The following is an 18439-nucleotide window of genomic DNA, read 5'->3' on the forward strand; positions in this document are numbered from 1 at the left end:
CTCTACTGCTCCAGCTTCTGTTCATCTGTTTTAGTGTTGGCTGTATGAAAATGGGGTTTGATCTCCATTAACTGCATGAAAGGGTTTATACATTTGAGAGGAAAGCTCCTACCTACACTAACCACTGTTTCTGAATACACCAGCTGCTTGCTGAAGGCACTGCATGCTGTGTTTGAATGCACAAGGGACAGCTCTTTGAGGCTCTAGACATCCTGTGATCAGGCTGTCAGGGGTTGGAAGGGACCCAAAGAGATCCAGTCCAAGCCCCCTGCCAGAGCAGGACCATACAATCTAGCTCAGGGCACACAGGAACACATCCAGACAGGCCTTGAAAGGCTCCAGAGAAGGAGACTCCACAACCTCTCTGGGCAGCCTGTGCCAGGGCTCTGGGACCCTTCCAGTCAAGAAATTCCCCCTTGTGCTGAGCTGGAACCTCCTGTGCTGCAGCTTCCATCCATTGCTGCTTGTCCCATCCCAGGGAGCAGTGAGCAGAGCCTGTCCCCCCCACTCCTGACCCCCAATCCTCAGATATTGATAAACATTTATTAGATCCCCTCTCAGTCTTCTCTTCTCCAGACTAAGCAGCCCCAGGTCCCTCAGCCTCTCCTCACCAGGCAGTTCTACAGTCCCCTACTCATCCTCTTAGCCCTCTGCTGGACCCTCTCCAGCAGATTCCTGTCCCTCTTCAACTGGGGAGCCCAAAACTGAAGGTAGTACTCAAGATGAGATCTTACAGGGCAGAGCAGAGGTGGAGAACCTCCCTTGATCTGCTGGGCACACTCTGCTTAACGCACCCCAGGATCCCTTTGGCCCTTTTGTCTGCCATGGATGTTCTCCACCAGCACTCCCAGGTCCCTCTCCACAGGGCTGCTCTCCAGCAGTCACCTTCCAACCTGTACCACTGCAGTTCATTATTCCTCCCCAGGTGCAGGACTCTGCACTTGTCCTTGTTGAACCTCATTTGCTTCCTCTGTGCCCAGCTCTCAGTCTGTCCAGGTCTCAGCCTTCAGCTGTATCAGCCAAGCCTCCCAATTTTGTGTCATCAGCAAACTTGCTGAGCACTGACCTAGTGTGAGGTGTCCCTGCCCATGGCAGGAGGGTTGGAACTCTATGATCCTTGTCTTCCCTTCCAGCCCTGCCTGATTTCTGTGATTCTATTTTCTGAGTCAGGGCCTAGAGCTTTCAAAGTGCTCCTCGAAATGACTGGATGCTTCTGAATGTGTTGCACTCCTGAACTGTAAGATGGGGACAGCCTGGCAAAGAGGCATGGAAATCTGGGAAGCTGCCTGGTGATGATTTGCTTAGTTTATCTTTTAAAGGCAGTTTGTTACATCTGTCCCTAGAACTGAGTTGCAGAATTTTGCAGTCAGTTGGAGGTGAAGCTGCATAGCAGGTAAAGAAAAGAGTTAATAGCAGGGCAGTAGTGGAGCCCCTGAGTAGTCAGACATGCTTAGTAAGTGAAACAGGCACTGCCTGCAAAAACCAGCCCATCATTGCATAATTGAGAGTGATATTGCAGTGCACCAAGCAGGAGAGGACCAAGGGAAGCTAACACTGAGTATGTTGTTTTGATTCATTGTATTAAAACTTTTCACATTCCTCTTTTTGTCTGTGTAACAAACATAAGCTAAAAGAAAAGCCTAAGACAAGTGCAAAGCTAATGAAACCGATGCTTTGTCTGGGCAGTCTGGCATGTAAACTGTCTATGCCAATAAAGATTTCTCTCCAAACATGTTCTGTGTGGGCTCATGCCAGAGTGAAGCTCATTGTCCTTAACAAGATGTGATTCAGATCTTAATTTAACTCTGTCTCGTTTCCACTTAAGTTGGCATTTAAGGGAGCTGTAAACAAGTGACAAGCCATAAAAACTGGGCTGCTGAAATTGCTGCAGTCTTGAGGCTTTCCAGTTTTAAGAGAAGTGACTCTCTTAGGCCTTCAGAAGGTCATTCCCACATTGCAGGGACTGTTGCAAGTCTGCTTAAGGACTTATGGTCATGAAAAGCAGAGGTGTGCCCAGATGGTCAAGAGAGCCAATGGCATCCTGGGCTGGCTCAGGAGCAGTGTGGGCAGCAGGACAAGGGAGGTTCTTGTGCCCCTGTGCTCAGCACTGCTCAGGCCACCCCTGGAGTGCTGTGTCCAGTTCTGGGCTCCTCCATTGCAGAGAGATGTTGAGGTGCTGGAAGGTGTCCACAGGAGGGCGACAAAGCTGGGGAGGGGCCTGGAGCACAGCCCTGTGAGGAGAGGCTGAGGGAGCTGGGGGTGTGCAGCCTGCAGCAGACGCAGACCTCATTGCTGTCTACAACTACCTGAAGGGAGGTTGTAGCTAGGTGGGGTTGGTCTCTTCTGCCATACAACCAGCAACAGGACAAGGGGACACAGCCTGAAGCTGTGACAGGGGAGGTCTAGACTGAATATTAGGAGGAAGTTATTCACAGAGAGAGAGAGCGATTAGAATTGGAATGGGCTGCCCAGGGAGGTGGTGGAGGCACCATCCCTGGAGGTGTTGAATCAAAGCCTGGCTGGGGCACTTAGTGCCATGGTCTGGTTGATTGGCCAGGGCTGGGTGCTAGGTTGGACTGGATGAGCTTGGACGTCTCTTCCAACCTGGTTGATTCTATGATTCTAGGTGGGTGCACAATGTTAGGCCATGGTGATACAGCCTTTTTAAAGGCTTTCCACGTTGAGATTAAAGGTGGAATGTGGTTCTTGAAATTCTCCTGCCAGTGGTGAGAGGAGGGGAAAAGGATTGTAGCAAAGGAAGAGGAATCCAGCTGCGCACTACAGACAGAACAGTGTATTCTCATGCAGTCACTGAACCACAGCCTGCCCCCCTTTTGGACATAGAGTGGCCATGGAGAAGAGAGATATCTGCAATGAAATACTAAGTTCATTTGTATAAATCCAATATTAAAGGTGCACCTCTTGAAATTAAAGCTACTTGAGGCTGAGAATTAACTGACCCAAAAGAGTGTTTATTGGAGGGTTCTTGCAATGCTGAAACAAATTCACAAGTTCTCTTTCCATACCCAAGGCAGTATGCAGCAGATGTGCAGTTCTCCCCCTGGACTATCTACAGTCACAGGATCACAGGATATGAGAGGTTGGAAGGGACCTCCATAGATCATGGAGTCCAGCCCCCCTGCCACAGCAGGACCATAAAATCTAGCTCGGGTCACACAGGAACACATCCAGATGGGTCTTGAAGATCTCCAGAGGAGGAAACTCCACAACCTCTCTGGGCAGTGTTCCCAGTGCTCCATGAATCATAGATTCAATCAGGGTTGGAAAGGACCAAAAGAATCATCCAGTTCCAACCTCCCTGCCATGAGCAGGGACACCTCACACTACATCAGGCTGTCTACAACCTCATCCAACCTGGCCATAAACACCTCCAGGGATGAGGCTGCCACCACCTCCATGGGCAACCCATTCCAGGCTCTCAACACCCTCATGCTGAAGAACTTCTAACATCCATTCTGAATCTCCCCATTTCCAGCTTTATTCCATTCCCCCCAGCTTGACACTACTTGACAGCCTAAAAAGTCTCTCCCCGGCTTTCATGTAGCCTCCTTAAGATATTGAAAGGTCACAATAAGGTTCCCTGGGAGCCTTCTCTTCTCCAGACTGCACAGCCCCAACTGCCTCAGTCTCTTCTCACAGCAGAGCAGCTCCAGCCCTCTGCTCCTCCTCGTGGCCCTTCTCTGGATACCTTCCAGCACCTCCACAGCCCTCTTGACCCAGGGGCTCCAGAACTGGATGCAGTACTCCAGGTGGACTTTTACAGTAAAGAAGTTCTTAAAATGTTTTTTCACTTAATTTTTAAATGATCAATCATTTCCTCCCCCTTTCAGGCTTAGAAGGATAACAGCAGTAACTTCAGCACACCCCCAGGTCTGCAGAACCAGCAGGCACTGGCGTTAAGGCGACCTTGGTAAGAAGTGGGGCAGGGACAGCGCAGAGTCAGCGTTCAGTCTGGTGAGGAAGAATTCTGCTCCTTGCTGTGGCTCCCCTGCCAGTCCTCCGACAGCTGCCACGAGCTGTGCTGCACAGTATCACTTCATGATAGAATTTCTTTGATCCTCTTCATCCCCTTCCGAGATTCCTGGCCCCACCCGTGGTCAGGCTGCCCCCCATAAGGCAAGGCATTCACGGGGGTGTTCCAGCAGCGTGCCTGCTGCTCTTGCTCTTGCCCTTGCAGGGCTCTGGGTGATGTTGTAGTGAACAGTGGGTTTGGAGGTTTCTAAACAGGCTGGTAAATCTACCTGCTGTTGGTATGCATTCAGAACTACTCCTTTGTGAGTTCGTTTTGGTTCATCTAAACCGGGGGGGGGTTTATTTTTCTGTGTGCTGTGGGTCTCACCCTTCTGTGGATGTTTCCCAGGAACAGGCACTAGGTGTGGAAATCATTCTGAGGAGCCTGAAGGAAATGAGATCAAAGGCTTTTATAAGTCAAAACCCAAGGTATTCTTGTACACACAGTTATGTGTTTTTTTCACCCCCATTGTTAGATGGGACCAAGTTCTTGTGCACTTTTTCCTCCACTGCCTTGAAGTCCTGCTTCTGGGAGTCACTGCCTGTGACTTTTGGTGAGCGAATTGCATCTTGTGACTTACTAATTGGTTTGAATTTGTTAAGTAGATTTCATTCCTTTAGAGTCTAGTGATGGCTTTTGAGGTCTGTGTTTGGTCAGAGGGTAGCTCTGCTCACCCCTGCTTGGGGCAGTGCCCTCGGCTGCGGGAGGGCAGCAAGCCCTGGTTGAGGTCTGCGGGGCAGGAGCAGGGAGCTGCATCTGCAGAGCCTGAGAGCAGCTCTGGCTTCTGTCAGCAGAGTGTTTGACACCCACAGCTTAGACACAGCTCCTCTTGCTGCCGGGTGCTGCCTGGGGCCAGCGCTGCAGCACTGTGCGGCTCGGCTCTGGCCGCAGCCCTGCCAGCACTGGCACTGCGGTGCCGTGAGCGAGGGCGCGCAAGGGGCTGGCCCCAAGGTCGTTTTCTTCAGCTCAAGAACTTTCCATCTGTGTGCAAAGTCTAGCTGCTGCATCAGGCAGCGTCACACCTCGGGGCTGCCCTCAAGGCGAGCTTCCTTTTTGTCCCTTCTGAGTTTCCAAGGCTGGGAGGCAGCGAGAGGCGAAGCCGGGCAGTGGCCTGGCCGCGCTCGCAGGGCCAGGAGGAGGTTCCGCAGTGTTTAGCCATGGTGGTGCTGCCGGAAGGGCCTGGCTGGAGCTGCGCCAGGGCAGTGTGAGCCTGGCCCTGTTCAGAGCAGTTAATGAGTCAGAACATGAGGGCTGGTCGTGCTGATGAGTCATCAGCTTCCCACTTGCCCCGGAGCAGCTTCGCTTTGATGTGGTTCAGTCCAAACTCCACTCTCAGTTCCTGTGTCAAAGCCCCCATCAAGGACCCCATGCAAGTACCGGACCCTTGGCCGAGCTCAAGTCTCTGTTATTTCAGGTGGGAGTGAACTTACAGAATCATCTGTTTCCAATCAGATCTTTCTCCTCAATTCCCCTTAAACCTTTTTAGATGAGTAGATCTGAATTTCCCAATGCTGGAGAATTAAAAAAAACCCAAAGCACCCCACAGTCTGAAAATAGAATTCACTCAGACACTTTTGTTGTTGGAGTTTGTACAGGCAGGAGGAGAACTGGTGAGCTTCGTGCTGCTGCTTACTAATTCGGACTAACTGGTCTTGGCAGGGCTGCAGTGGAAGCTGGGGATTAGAGCCCAGCAGTTCCAAGTGCAGCACCCAGCAGCAGCAGGAGCTGAAGGACGCTGACATTTCCGAGCAGAGAGCAGACACCCAAACAGGAAGCCTTTAACCAAACTCCAAGGTAGAGCAGGGAGAGCAGAATCAAACAGCCCTAGCAAGATACTGAGTTGTTTAGAGCCAAGCTTTGCTTTCCTTTTACTCTAATGAGTGGCTACCATCAGGACACAATTAACCTCTTCGAGTCATACAATCATAGAATTGCTTTAGTTGGAAAAGACCTCTAAGATCATTGACTCCAACCATCAGCCCAGGTGGCCAAGAGAGCCAATGGCATCCTGGCCTGCATCAGGAACAGTGTGGCCAGTAGGACAAGGGAGGTTATTCTTCCCCTGTACTCAGCACTGGTCAGGCCACACCTTGAGTACTGTGTCCAGTTCTGGGCCCCTCAATTCAAGAAAGATGTTGAGGTGCTGGAGCATGTCCAGAGAAGGGCAACGAAGCTGGTGAGGGGCCTGGAACACAAATCCTATGAGGAGAGGTTGAGGGAGCTGGGCCTGTTTAGCCTGGAGAAGAGGAGGCTCAGGGGTGATCTTATTACTGCCTACAACTACCTGAAGGGGCATTGTAGCCAGGTGGGGGTTGGCCTCTTCTCCCAGGTAACCAGCAATAGAACAAGGGGACACAGTCTCAAGTTGTGCCAGGGTAGGTCTAGGCTGGATGTTAGGAAGAAGTTCTTCACAGAGAGAGTGATTTCCCATTGGAATGGGCTGCCCAGGGGGGTGGTGGAGGCACCGTCCCTGGGGGTCTTCAAGAAAAGACTGGATGAGGCACTCAGTGCCATGGTCTGGTTGATTGGCCAGGGCTGGGTGCTAGGTTGGGCTGGATGATCCTGGAGGTCTCTTCCAACCTGGTTGATTCTATGATTCTATGATTCTAAGACCACTGTGCCCATTACACCATGTCCCAGACTGCCACAGCCAAATATTTCTGGAGCATCCCCATGCATGGTGACTCCACCTCCCTGGGCAGCCTGTTCCAATGCCTGACCACTCTTTCAGCAAATCAATTTCCTAATATCCTATGAATTTTCCTAATATTCCTATGAATTTTCTGCCCCTGTGCTCAGCACTGCTCAGGCCACCCCTTGAGTGCTGTGTCCAGTTCTGCACTCCTCAATTCAAGAGAGCTGTTGAGGCACTGGAAGGTGTCCAGAGAAGGGTGACAACTTGAACTGGATGATCTTGTAGGTCTGTTCCAACCTGATTGATTCTCTGATTCTAAGCAGTGTGTGGGCCTGGCACTTAGGGACATGGTTTAATAGAAGAGGAAATAATTAAGAGATTGAGAGTACTCATAAAGTTAGTCCTTATCAGAATTGCTGTGACATTCAGTATCAGTTTCAGCCTTGATTGAGCAATCAGCATAGTCATGCTTTGTTGCAGAAAATGTGTGTGAATGCAATCACAACTGTTCGTTCACACACCATTGCAAACCAACATCGTGTCACTCTTCCACCTCCTGTCTTCCTCTCCCTGCTATTTGTGGGGGGGTAAAAAAAAAAAAGAAGATAAAAGTGACAAGGAAAAGTGAACAATAAAACTTACAAACTGTGCAGCTATTTGAGCAAAGACTTTTGAAACTGAAAGTGTTATCACTTGCTGAAAACTCTGACAAAGTTAAAAGGGGGACACACAACACAGGGGGGAACTTCTTGGCTGGAAGGGTCTCAGAGCACTGGAACAGGCTCCCCAGAGAGGTTGTGGAGTCTCCTTCTCTGGAGCCTGTCTGGATGTGTTCTTCTGTGATCTGTGCTAGATTGTGTGGTCTTGCTCTGGCAGGGAGGTTGGACTGGATGATCTCCTTGGGTCCCTTCCAACCCCTGTGATCCTGTGAGAAGCATAAACTAAGAATTATAGAAAAAATACTTTTATTTTCCTTAAGGAAAGTGGAAGCTTCTTAAAATGTAGAGAAGCAGAATATACCTCTTAGAACTGAATGAAAGCAAAGCAGGTTTGTGGTATTTAGGAAGTGTTACTTTAAACAGATTTGGTGTGCTTCTGCATAGATGCTGCTACACCAGAATTAAGTGGCAGGGGGTTGGAACTAAATGATCTTTGGGGGTCCCTTCCAACCTAAACCAGTCTATGATTCTAAGTGTGTAAAGTGGTTTATAACAAGATGATTCCATTGATGAAGTGGATAAAAGTAGCATAGAGGTCAGTGCCCCAGGGGCCACTGGGGTGCATTAAGAAGAGTGTGTCCAGCAGGTCAAGGGAGGTTCTCCTTCCTCTCTGCTCTGCCCTGGTGAGACTTCACCTGGAACACTGCATCCAGTTCTGGGATCCCCAGTTCAGGAGGGACAGGGATCTACTGGAGAGAGTCCAACAGAGGGCTATGAAGATGATGAAAGGACTAGAGCACTGCCTTGTGAGGAGAGGCTGAAGGACCTGGGGCTTTTTGGTCTGGTGAAGAGAGAACTTAGAGGGGATCTAATTAGTATCTCTAGATATCTGAGGGCTGGAGGTCAAGAGGGAGGGGACAAGCTCTTCTCGGTTGTACCCTGTGACAGCACAAGGGGCAAAGGGTGACAGATGTGATGCCCAATGATAGGACAAAGGGCAATGGGTGGAAGTTGAGGCACAGGAAGTACCACAGAAACATGAGGAGGGATTTGTTTCCCTGTGAGGGTGCCAGAAGCCTGGAACAGGCTGCCCAGGGATATACTCAAAACCTGTCTGGATGTGTTCCTGTGTGATCTATTCTAGGTGATCCTGGTCTGGCAGGGAGGTTGGACTGCATGAGCTTTGGAGGAGGTCCCTTCCAGCCCCTGATGTTCTATGATTCTGTGAGAGGGGATAAACCTCAGCACAGGGAGTTTCACCTCAACATGAGGAAGAATTTCTTTACTGTTAAGGATCACAGAGCACTGAAAAGGATGCCCAGAGAGGTTGTGAAGTCTTCTTCTCTGGAGACCTCCAAGTCTGGATGCATTCTTTTGTGATCTGCACTAGATTATGATCCTGCTCTGACAGGGGTTTGGCCTGGATGATCTTTTGAGGTCCCTTCCAACCCCTGAAATCCTGTCATCCTGTTGTGACACTCAGACCAGGAGTTTAAAGCAGTGGTAGCTGATTGCCTCAGTGACCCTGGGAATTAAATGCTTCATCTGTCTCCAGCAGCAGTGTAAAGCTCAGACGTGGAGAGAAGTAAGAATTTTACTGTCTGCCAAGCAGGTCACCCATGTAGCACAGTTGAGCAATGAAGGCAAGTTTGCTAGCCTGTGTTACTGCCTTTGAAGCTTTGCTTGTTCCCATCTCGCTGTAGGCTGTGTGATGTGTGCCAAGAGAAAAAAAACTCTTTCTGGCATTAGAAGTTTTGGAAATAGGTTGAGGAAGCTGGGGAGGGGCCTGGAGCACAGCCCTGTGAGGAGAGGCTGAGGGAGCTGGGGGTGTGCAGCCTGCAGCAGAGGAGGCTCAGGGCAGAGCTCATTGCTGTCTACAACTACCTGAAGGGAGGCTGTAGGCAGGTGGGGTTGGGCTCTGCTGCCAGGCAAGCAGCAACAGAATGAGGGGACATAATCTGAAGTTGTGCCAGGGCAGGTCTAGGCTGGGTGTTAGGAGGAAGTTGTTGGCAGAGAGAGTGATTGGCATTGGAATGGGCTGCCCAGGGAGGTGGTGGAGGCACCGTCCCTGGAGGTGTTCCAGACAAGACTGGATGAGGCACTTAGTGCCATGGTCTGGTTGATTGGCCAGGGCTGGGTGCTAGGTTGGGCTGGATGATCCTGGAGGTCTCTTCCAACCTGGTTGATTCTATGATTCTAATAGAACATCCCAAATAAGGCTCTTTGGGGTTCTGTCTGTAGCAGTTCTGTTTCTTGTGTGCAGGTACACATGCTCTTCATTGCCATAGAATTTCATAACAAGCAAAAGGATTTTTTCTTTCCAGGGCTGAAATAAGGAAAGCTGAAGGGTGGAAGGGTGGTTAGGAAGAAGTTCTTCATGGAAAGAGTGATTGGCATTGGAATAGACTGCCCTGGGAGGTGGTGGAGCCACCATCCCTGGAGGTGTTTAAGAGGAGGCTGGATGAGGCACTGAGTGCCATGGGTTAGTTCATTAGAAGGGTTAGGTGATAGGTGGGACTCAATGATCTCAGAGGTCTTTTCCATTCTGCTTAATTGTGTGGTTCTGTGAAAATCTGTTACCCCAGTATAAATCAAATGCATTTCAAGTGGAATGAATTTATGCCTATTGCTGCAAAGGTTTAACATAAGGGTTTTTTTATACCTCTGTAGAAATAAAGGAGCAGAACTCTACACAAAAAGTGGAAATCAGGATGGGGGGAGGCTTCTCTGGCCTGAAACCAAGCCTCTTATTTTACCCTCACAGTCTGATTTCAGGGAATTGTTGGGTTTTCAATTCTCTGGAGTTGCTAAATAAGCATTGTCTAATCTTTAACAACCTTTAATAACTGTATAAACCCAAATTGGTTCAGTGATCATAGTAGGAAATTCTAGTAACAACCAGCCATTACTTGCTCTTGAATCATAATCTCACTGCCATAGTTGAGGGTTGTGTTTCAGACACTCTGTCTGCATGCTTTTTAATGAAGGAGATATGTTTGTGCACTGCCAGGATGGCACCAAGAAGGGTAACCAAGGCCACTCCTGGGTCCCGGATATGGCTGCTGAGAAGTTTACACAGAAAATTCCTGTGGTTTGTTTTGTTTTAAATGCAGTTGGAATCCCTGAGATCTGTGATTATTATGGTTTGGGACCAGCTTTTCACTTCTTCTCTGAGTGAAGCAGCAGTGCTAAGTGGTTGGCATTGCCTTGCTGCTCACCTGTCCTTAAAGAACAGAGCATTTTCTCTATAAAGAGGGCAACAGAGATGATGAGCAAAAGCAATATTAGTTTTCATTTGCAGCTGCACAGATGGTTGCTTTGCACAGCAGTTTCAAGAAAACTTTTCTCTTTCCTTATGAAGACTTTGAGCCAGCAGTGTGCCCAGGTGGGCAGGAGAGCCAGTGGCATCCTGGGCTGGCTCAGGAGCAGTGTGGGCAGCAGGACAAGGGAGGTTATTCTGCCCCTGTACTCAGCACTGCTCAGGCCACACCTTGAGGGCTGTGTCCAGTTCTGGGCCCCTCAATTCAAGAGAGATGCTGAGGTGCTGGAAGGTGTTGAGAGAAGGGCAGCAAGGCTGGGGAGGGGCCTGGAGCACAGCCCTGTGAGGAGAGGCTGAGGGAGCTGGGGGTGTGCAGCCTGCAGCAGAGGAGGCTCAGGGCAGACCTCATTGCTGTCTACAACTACCTGAAAAGAGGCTGCAGCCAGCTGGGGTTGGTCTCTTCTGCCAGGCAACCAGCAACAGAGCAAGGGGACACAGCCTCAAGCTGTGCCAGGGCAGGTCTAGGCTGGATGTTAGGAGGAAGTTTTTGGCAGAGAGAGTGATTGGCATTGGAATGGGCTGCCCAGGGAGGTGGTGGAGTCTCTGTGGCTGGAGGTGTTGAAGCCAAGCCTGGCTGAGGCACTTAGTGCCATGGTCTGGTTGACTGGATAGGGCTGGGTGCTAGGGTGGACTGGATGAGCTTGAAGGTCTCTCAGTATTTACATGTTAGAAAACAACAACCACCAAACAAACCACAAACCCCAACCCAAATTAAAAAAAACCCAAACCCAAAATCTAACCAAACCAAAAAGGCAATTCCAGCATTGTAAAGTGAGAACTATGTTTTGACATAAGCTTCATCAAGGCAGTGTTCATGTCACCACTAAAGCTCATGCTTGAAAACATGTCCGTGACTGAGTGGAACAAAATCTTCTCTATTATATTCCTATCTCTGATTAAGTGTAGCTTCTTTATTTGAGTTACAATACCAGAGGAAACAAAGCAGTGGCACTTCAAATAAAAATGCTTTGCATCTCATTTAGGGACAAGTAAGACTCAACAGAAAACATTTCCCAAGTTATTGCTACAGCAACATCTTTCATTCAGAATGCTGTGTCTTAATTTTGGACAAAGATCATTTAGCTGGACTGGATACAAGGATTGTTACACTTGAAACCAAGAGTGAAAAGAAGAAAAGCTAAAATATAATAATGATTTACAGTCACAGGATCACAGAATTGTCAGGGTTGGAAGGGAATTCAAGGATCATCCAGTTCCAACCCCCCAGCCATGGGCAGGGACACCTCACACTAGATCAAGTTGCCCAGAGCCACAATCAGCTTGGCCTTAAAAAGTTCCACGGATGAGGCTTCCATCATCTCCTTGGGCAACCTCTTCCAGTGTCTCACCACCCTCATGCTGAAGAACTTCTTAGAATCATAGAATCACAGAATTGTCAGGGTTGGAAGGGATCTCAAGGATCATCCAGCTCCAACCCCTCTGCCATGGGCAGAGACACTTTCCATGAGATCAGGTTGCCCAGAGACACATCCAACCTGGCCTTAAAAACTTCCAGGGACGAGGCTTCCACCACTTCTCTGGGCAACCTGTTCCAGTGTCTCACCACCCTCATGCTGAAGAACTTCTTCCTAACAGCTAATCTAAATTTATCCTCCTCTACCTTGGATCCATTCCCCCCAGTCCTATCAGTACTCAACACCCTAAACAGTCCCTCAGCAGCCTTCTTTGGACATACACAATCATCTTCCAGAGTGTTTTTTTACCATGTACTCCTACACACCTGTGCATTCACCAAGTGGTCAAGTAAAATGAGTTATTCAGCAGTAGTGCATAAGAAGACAGAATGGCAGGGGTAGAAAGTGAGAGGTAAAAATCAGTGATGAGGTGATGAACAATTTCACTGGGTTAGGATGAGATGAGTAGAGAAATGTGGGATAAGAAAAGCAATCAGGATGCTTAGTCTGGAGAAGAGAAGGCTTAATGGGGGAGATATTATTGCTCTCTACAACTACCTAAAAGGCTGTTGAGTGAGGCTGGTGTTGGTCTCTTCTCCCAAGTATCTAGCAATAGGACTAGAGGATGTAGGCTTAAACTGTGCCAGGAGAGGTTTAGATGGGACATTAGGAAAAGCTTCTTTACTGAGAGAGTGGTGAGGGGTTGGAACCACCCTTCCTGGAGGTGTTCAAGAAGCTGTAGATGTGGTGCTTCAGGACATTGTTTAGTGGTCATGGTAGTTAGGTTACAGTTGGACTCAATGATCTTAAAGGGCTTCTCCAGCCTTAGGGTTTGTATGATCCTGTCCCTTCCATGCCATTCTGCCTAACCATGTGTATAATACTCTTGGGTATTTTGTGTTAAGCCTCTGCTTTGTCTTTTCCTTCTCAGTCACATAGAGAAAATCACAACATGGCAAGATCCTCGCAAAACCATGAACCAGCCTCTGAATCCCATGAGCCACCACCCTGCAGCTACTTCCACAGCACTGCCACAGAGGTCTATGGCAATGTCGCAGCCAAATCTCGGTGAGTACTGGATGCCACCTCTGTGGTGAAGGTGCAGAGGAGAGCCACTCCTGCCTGTGTGTGTATGTGTGTGTGTGCACAAGACTGCAGTAATCTCAACAGCTGCTCAGGCCACACCTGGAGTCCTGGGGCCTGTTCTGGGCCTCTCAATTTAAGAAAGATGTTGAGGTGCTGGAACATAGCCAGAGAAGGGCACCAAGGCTGCTGAGGAGAGGCTGAGGGAGCTGGGGGTGTGCAGCCTGCAGAAGAGGAGGCTCAGGGCAGAGCTCATTGCTGTCTACAACTACCCGAAGGGAGGCTGTAGCCAGGTGGGGTTGGGCTCTGCTGCCAGGCAGCCAGCAACAGAACAAGGGGACACAGCCTCAAGCTGTGGCAGGGGAGGTCTAGGCTGGATGTGAGGAGGAAGTTGTTGTCAGCAAGAGTGATTGGCATTGGAATGGGCTGCCCAGGGAGGTGGTGGAGTCCCCATCCCTGGAGGTGCTCAAGCAAAGCCTGGCTGGGGCACTTAGTGCCATGGTCTGGTTGACTGGCTAGGACTGGGTGCTAGGTTGGACAGGATGAGCTTGGGAAGTCTCTTCCAGTCTGGTTGATTCTATGATTCTATAAGAGGACACAGCCTCAAGCTGTGCCAGGGCAGGTTTAGGCTGGACATTAGAAGAAGTTCTTCCCAGCAAGAGTGATTGGCATAGGAATGGACTGCCCAGGGAGGTGGTGGAGTCCTCATCCCTGGAGGTGTTTGAAAGGAGGCTGGGTGGGGCACTTAGTGCCATGGTTTCATTAGTTAGAAGGGTTAGGTGCTCAGTCTCAGAGCTCTTTTCCAATCTGGTTAATTCAGTGATTCTGTCAATACCTTATGTGACAGTTTCAAATACCTGTGAGTGCAGCTTCCAGGACTGACGTTGGATGCCTCTGTTTTGAAATGATCTTGGCCAAAAGGAAGGCCCTTCCTGCTCTTTTGTGTTCTAACAGTGTTACTGCTAAGCCTGCTTTCTCGGGTCTGCTCAGACACCAAAGAGAGCAATTTGTTGGTCTGGCAGTCAGAGCTCTAAGCCAGAAGTGATTGTGCCAACATCTTACAGACATGAGAGGAGAAATGGAAATTGGATTCCAGGTTAAGCCACTTTTCTGGCCATCATTTTGTGACTTTTTAGCACATGAAGCCTACACATCTGTCTTTTGCCTTAGCTTTTTTTTTTTTGGTACTGCAGGAATTAAAAGAAGTTTTTCTTTTGAAGATGTGCCACTTAAAAGGATCTAAATATCCCAGGTCTGCATACTGGTCTGCACTTCCAATTACTACCACATGTGTTTTCCTTCTTGTGCCTCTTAGCAGAGATGGAAAATATGGTCTGTTCTGTACAGCCTGTTGCTTTGGTTCATAGACCCACTCATCAGTGCTTGCTGGGAAGTGTACAAAGGGACTTGCAAACATTCTGTCAGAAGCACAGAGTGTGACTAAGCAAATCCAAGTCATGGTGTGCCTGTGCTTGAGACTCAGAGAAACATGCACTGGAAGGTGATTGAAACTAGCAGATGAAAAATCAGCTGTGTTTTGCTACCTTTTCTTCCCCCTCACTGTGCTGTTGTCTATTTATGAGCTACACATACTGATTTTCTTAGGACTTCAGCATGTAAAGCATTGCTTTTTTAATGGTATATAACAAAGGCCTCTGAAGCTTTCTCTTCCTTTGATGAATCTGTGTTCTTGGCAGGTTTCTGTGCAGGTTTAGGTGAGTAAAGTTCTAACTGCCTCTTGCCAGTCAGCTCCATTATTGTGGTGGACTCAGACTGCCTGTGGAAGGAGAGGTAGTGGTGCAGCCTTACATTAGGTGCCTGGATTAGGAGTCTGAGCTCCATCTGAATTGAAAGGACAAGGAGAGCAGCTGAGTGCACCTAAGCTAATGGTCAGACTCCTGACTGAAATCATAGAATCATAGAATCAAGCAGGTTGGAAGAGACCTCCAAGCTCATCCTGTCCAACCTAGCACCCAGCCCTGTCCAATCAACCAGACCATGGCACTAAGTGCCTCATCCAGGTTTTGCTTGAACACCTCCAGGAATGGGGACTCCACCACCTCCCTGGGCAGCCCATTCCAATGCCAATCACTCTCTCTGCCAACAACTTCCTCCTAACATCCAGCCTAGACCTGCCCTTGAGGTTGTGTCCCCTTGTTCTGATTGAACTGTTTTCTGGAAGTGTCCAGATCCAAACCAGGGAATCTATTCTGCCTTAATTAAGAAGATTGTGAAGGATGTGTAGCAAGGTCTAGGGGGGAAAATTAGTTGCTTTTAAAAGTTTCTTTTGCAACAATTTTAATTAAATGCTGCTTGCTTTGTAGTCTTTCTCTACATTATGCAACAGTCAAAACCGTTGTTATTTTCATCCTGCTGCCTTCCAACTGTTTTTACAAAGAGATTTCTTCTGTGATTGTACTCTTCATCCAGTTGGTGGGCACAATCTGGTCTTTATTTAAATGCTTTTCCAGTTTAACTTCTTTTTGGCAAAAAATAATAAACCCCTCTGCTAGTATTGCTGTTTTCTACAGAAATGAGCTTGCATTTCTCTCTGTGAGTACCTTGAAAAGCTCATGTGGAAAGAGCAGCCTCTCTCTGCAAAATAAAAACCTCAGAAGACTCTCTGGGCCAAGTGGCAAACATCCCAGCACAGTCACTTGTGGAATTTGGGCCCTAAGGCAAATACAGAATCACAGAATTGTCAGGGCTGGAAGGGACCTCAAAGATTATCCAGTTCTAACCCCCCCTGCCATGGGCAGGGACACCTCACGCTAGATCAGGTTGTCTCTACACATTCAGCCTGACTTTAAAAACCTTCAAGGATGAGGCTTCTGCCACCTCCCTGGGCAGCCTGTTCCAAGGTCTCACCACTCTCATGCTGAAGAACTTTTTCTGAACAGCCAATCTGAATCTACCCACTTCTAGTTTTGCTCCATTCCCCCCAGTCCTATCACTCCCTGGCATCCTACACCAGTCCCTCAGCAGCTTTCTTGTAGCCCCTTCAGACACTGGAAGGCTACAATAAGGTCTCCTCAGAGCCTTCCTTTCTCCAGACTGAAGAACCCCAATTCTCTCAGCCTGTCCTCACACCAATCCTCAATATCAGTTGCAGACTGCAAGGTGCAGGTGTCCCAGGCCCTGTGTGAGTGTCCAAGCTTCTATGTCCTTAGCATAGAAGCTTTCTCTACCAAGATGTGGTGACCCAAAGAGATACCAGCAGGGTGATTTAACTCTTAAAACACACTGGCTCTCTAAGGTGGAAGGCATTCTGTAGTACATAATAGAACCTAACATGAAGAGCCTCTTACACAGGCAACTGTTTGTATTAGAGAAATTAATCTGTGACTCTGGAAAGTTTAATTTTCAGCTCTGTTGCTAATGGTAATTTAATTGGGTCTGGATACAATTGGAACTTATGGCACTTTGTCTCTGCTTCCTCTTCTTTTAATCAGCCAGGAAATCCAACCAATAAAACAATGCAATAATCCTGTCTAGGAGCAATAAACACATGAACCAAAGTTTCCATATCCTGCCATGATAAAAGAGGTGTAGCTGCTATTGTTTGAGGATGATAAAAGGCAGTTTTGGTTAGCCTGTCAAAGCCAGGCCTTGGAGATAAGAAGGCAGAAACTCCCAAAGTGTTTAAAAACAACTGCTATGTGTTTGAGTGATAACCAACTTGCATGAAATGCTCTGGCTTTTGCCTGCCTTGGTTTGCATTGGTTGGGAATTGGGCTACAAATGTGTAAGATTTAAGCTCAGACCCTCACACCACCTGCACTATGGGGAGGCCTCCTGGTTTAGGCCAGTTTTAATTAGTGGATATGCTGAGACAAACAGGCACAGTTTGGTTGTGGTCAGTGTGAATTAATTCTGACACCTGCCCCCCTGCTTAACGAGAGTTGAGAGCACTATGGAGTACTCAGACCTCCTGTGTCAATCAGAGTTGTAAGACAGATCTAGAAAACAACAGGGCTGGCTTGGGTTTTTTTTTCATAGAAGCAGTCAGAGTTGGAAGGGACCACAAGGAGCAGCCAGTTCCAACCCCCTGCTATGCCCAGGGACACCCTACCCTAGAGCAGACTGCCCAGAGCCTCATCCAGCCTGACCTTAAACACGTCCTGGGATGGGGCCTCAACCACCTCCCTGGGCAACCCATTCCAGCCTCTCACCACTCTCATGCTGAACAACCTCCTCCTCATGTCCAGCCTGAACCTACCCATCTCCAGCTTTGCTCCATTCCCCCTAGTCTGTCACTCCCTGACAGCATAAAAAGTCCCTCCCCAGCTTTTTTGTAGCCCCCTTCACATACTGAAAGGCCACAAGAAGGTCACCTCAGAGCCTCCTGCCAACTGCACAGCCCCAACTCTTTCAGTCTGTCCTCACAGCAGAGCTACTGCAGCCCACTGAGCATCCTCATGGCCCTTCTCTGGACACACTCCAGCATTTCCACATCCCTCTTGTAATGGGGGCTCCAGAGCTGGATGCAGTACTCCAGGTGGGGTCTCAGCAGAGCAGAGTGGAGGGGGAGAATCACCTCCCTGGCCCTGCAGCCCAGGCTCTGGTTGGCTTTCTGGGCTGCAAGTGCACACTGCTGGCTCATGTGGAGCTTCTTTTTCACCAGCACCCCAAGTCCCCAAGTTCAGTTATATGCACTTAAAACCTCCAAGAAGTAATTTATCAGGCAGTTTTCAAATGGAATAGTTTATTTCTGTTTTAAGTGGCTGAGAGTTCCAGAGAGTGATAGGAATCATCTTCAGTATCAGGTTAAAATAAATCCAGCTCTCTGGAAGGACACACACCTTGAAGCCAGCAGCTGCCCATCTAGTAAATGTGCAATGTTAAAGGTTCCTGTGTTCAAAAGAGCTGTTGGTATTGTTTCCAAACCTAGTCAGTTTTAATTTTAACACAAAGAAGTTCCTGTTGGTGTAAGCATTTCCCTTCAAGGTCAATCATCCAAACATGTGCTGCCAGGGCAAGTGGGGAGCAAGCCATTTGCATCATTCCCAAGGGAAAGCAGTGCAAAAGCTGAAGATTGGGTGAGCCAAAAGTGAAAATTCGTTAAGAACTGTTTTAAGTGGCCACCAGTAATTGGTCATTAGCTTTAAAGCAGCTTCTCCAGTCAAGCAGCTCTCCTCCATGACTTGTGCTTATTGATTTCTTGCTCACAGTGCTCACAGAGGAAACTTCCAAGCCTTGAACTCTTTTCCTGCTAAATCAGCTTGGATGCTGCACCTGCAGGTTGTTCATTTGAGGTGTTTGGGCCTGGGGGGGGTTGGGTTTTTTAAGCTTGAG

The 18439-nt window shown here is 48.5% G+C and overlaps 1 protein-coding gene across 1 annotated transcript in view; it reads left to right on the top strand.

Annotated features, from left to right (window-relative positions):
- WWTR1 (WW domain containing transcription regulator 1) overlaps positions 1-18439 on the top strand; it is a 62516-nt gene that overhangs the window by 20899 nt on the left and 23178 nt on the right. The window contains exon 2 of the mRNA XM_064165501.1: positions 12993-13129. Coding sequence (XP_064021571.1) covers positions 12993-13129 — 137 coding nt within the window. The remainder of the gene's footprint in view (positions 1-12992; positions 13130-18439) is intronic.

Source organism: Pogoniulus pusillus, chromosome 26, assembly GCF_015220805.1.
Source record: "Pogoniulus pusillus isolate bPogPus1 chromosome 26, bPogPus1.pri, whole genome shotgun sequence".
In the NCBI taxonomy this organism is placed as follows: Eukaryota; Metazoa; Chordata; class Aves; order Piciformes; family Lybiidae; genus Pogoniulus; species Pogoniulus pusillus.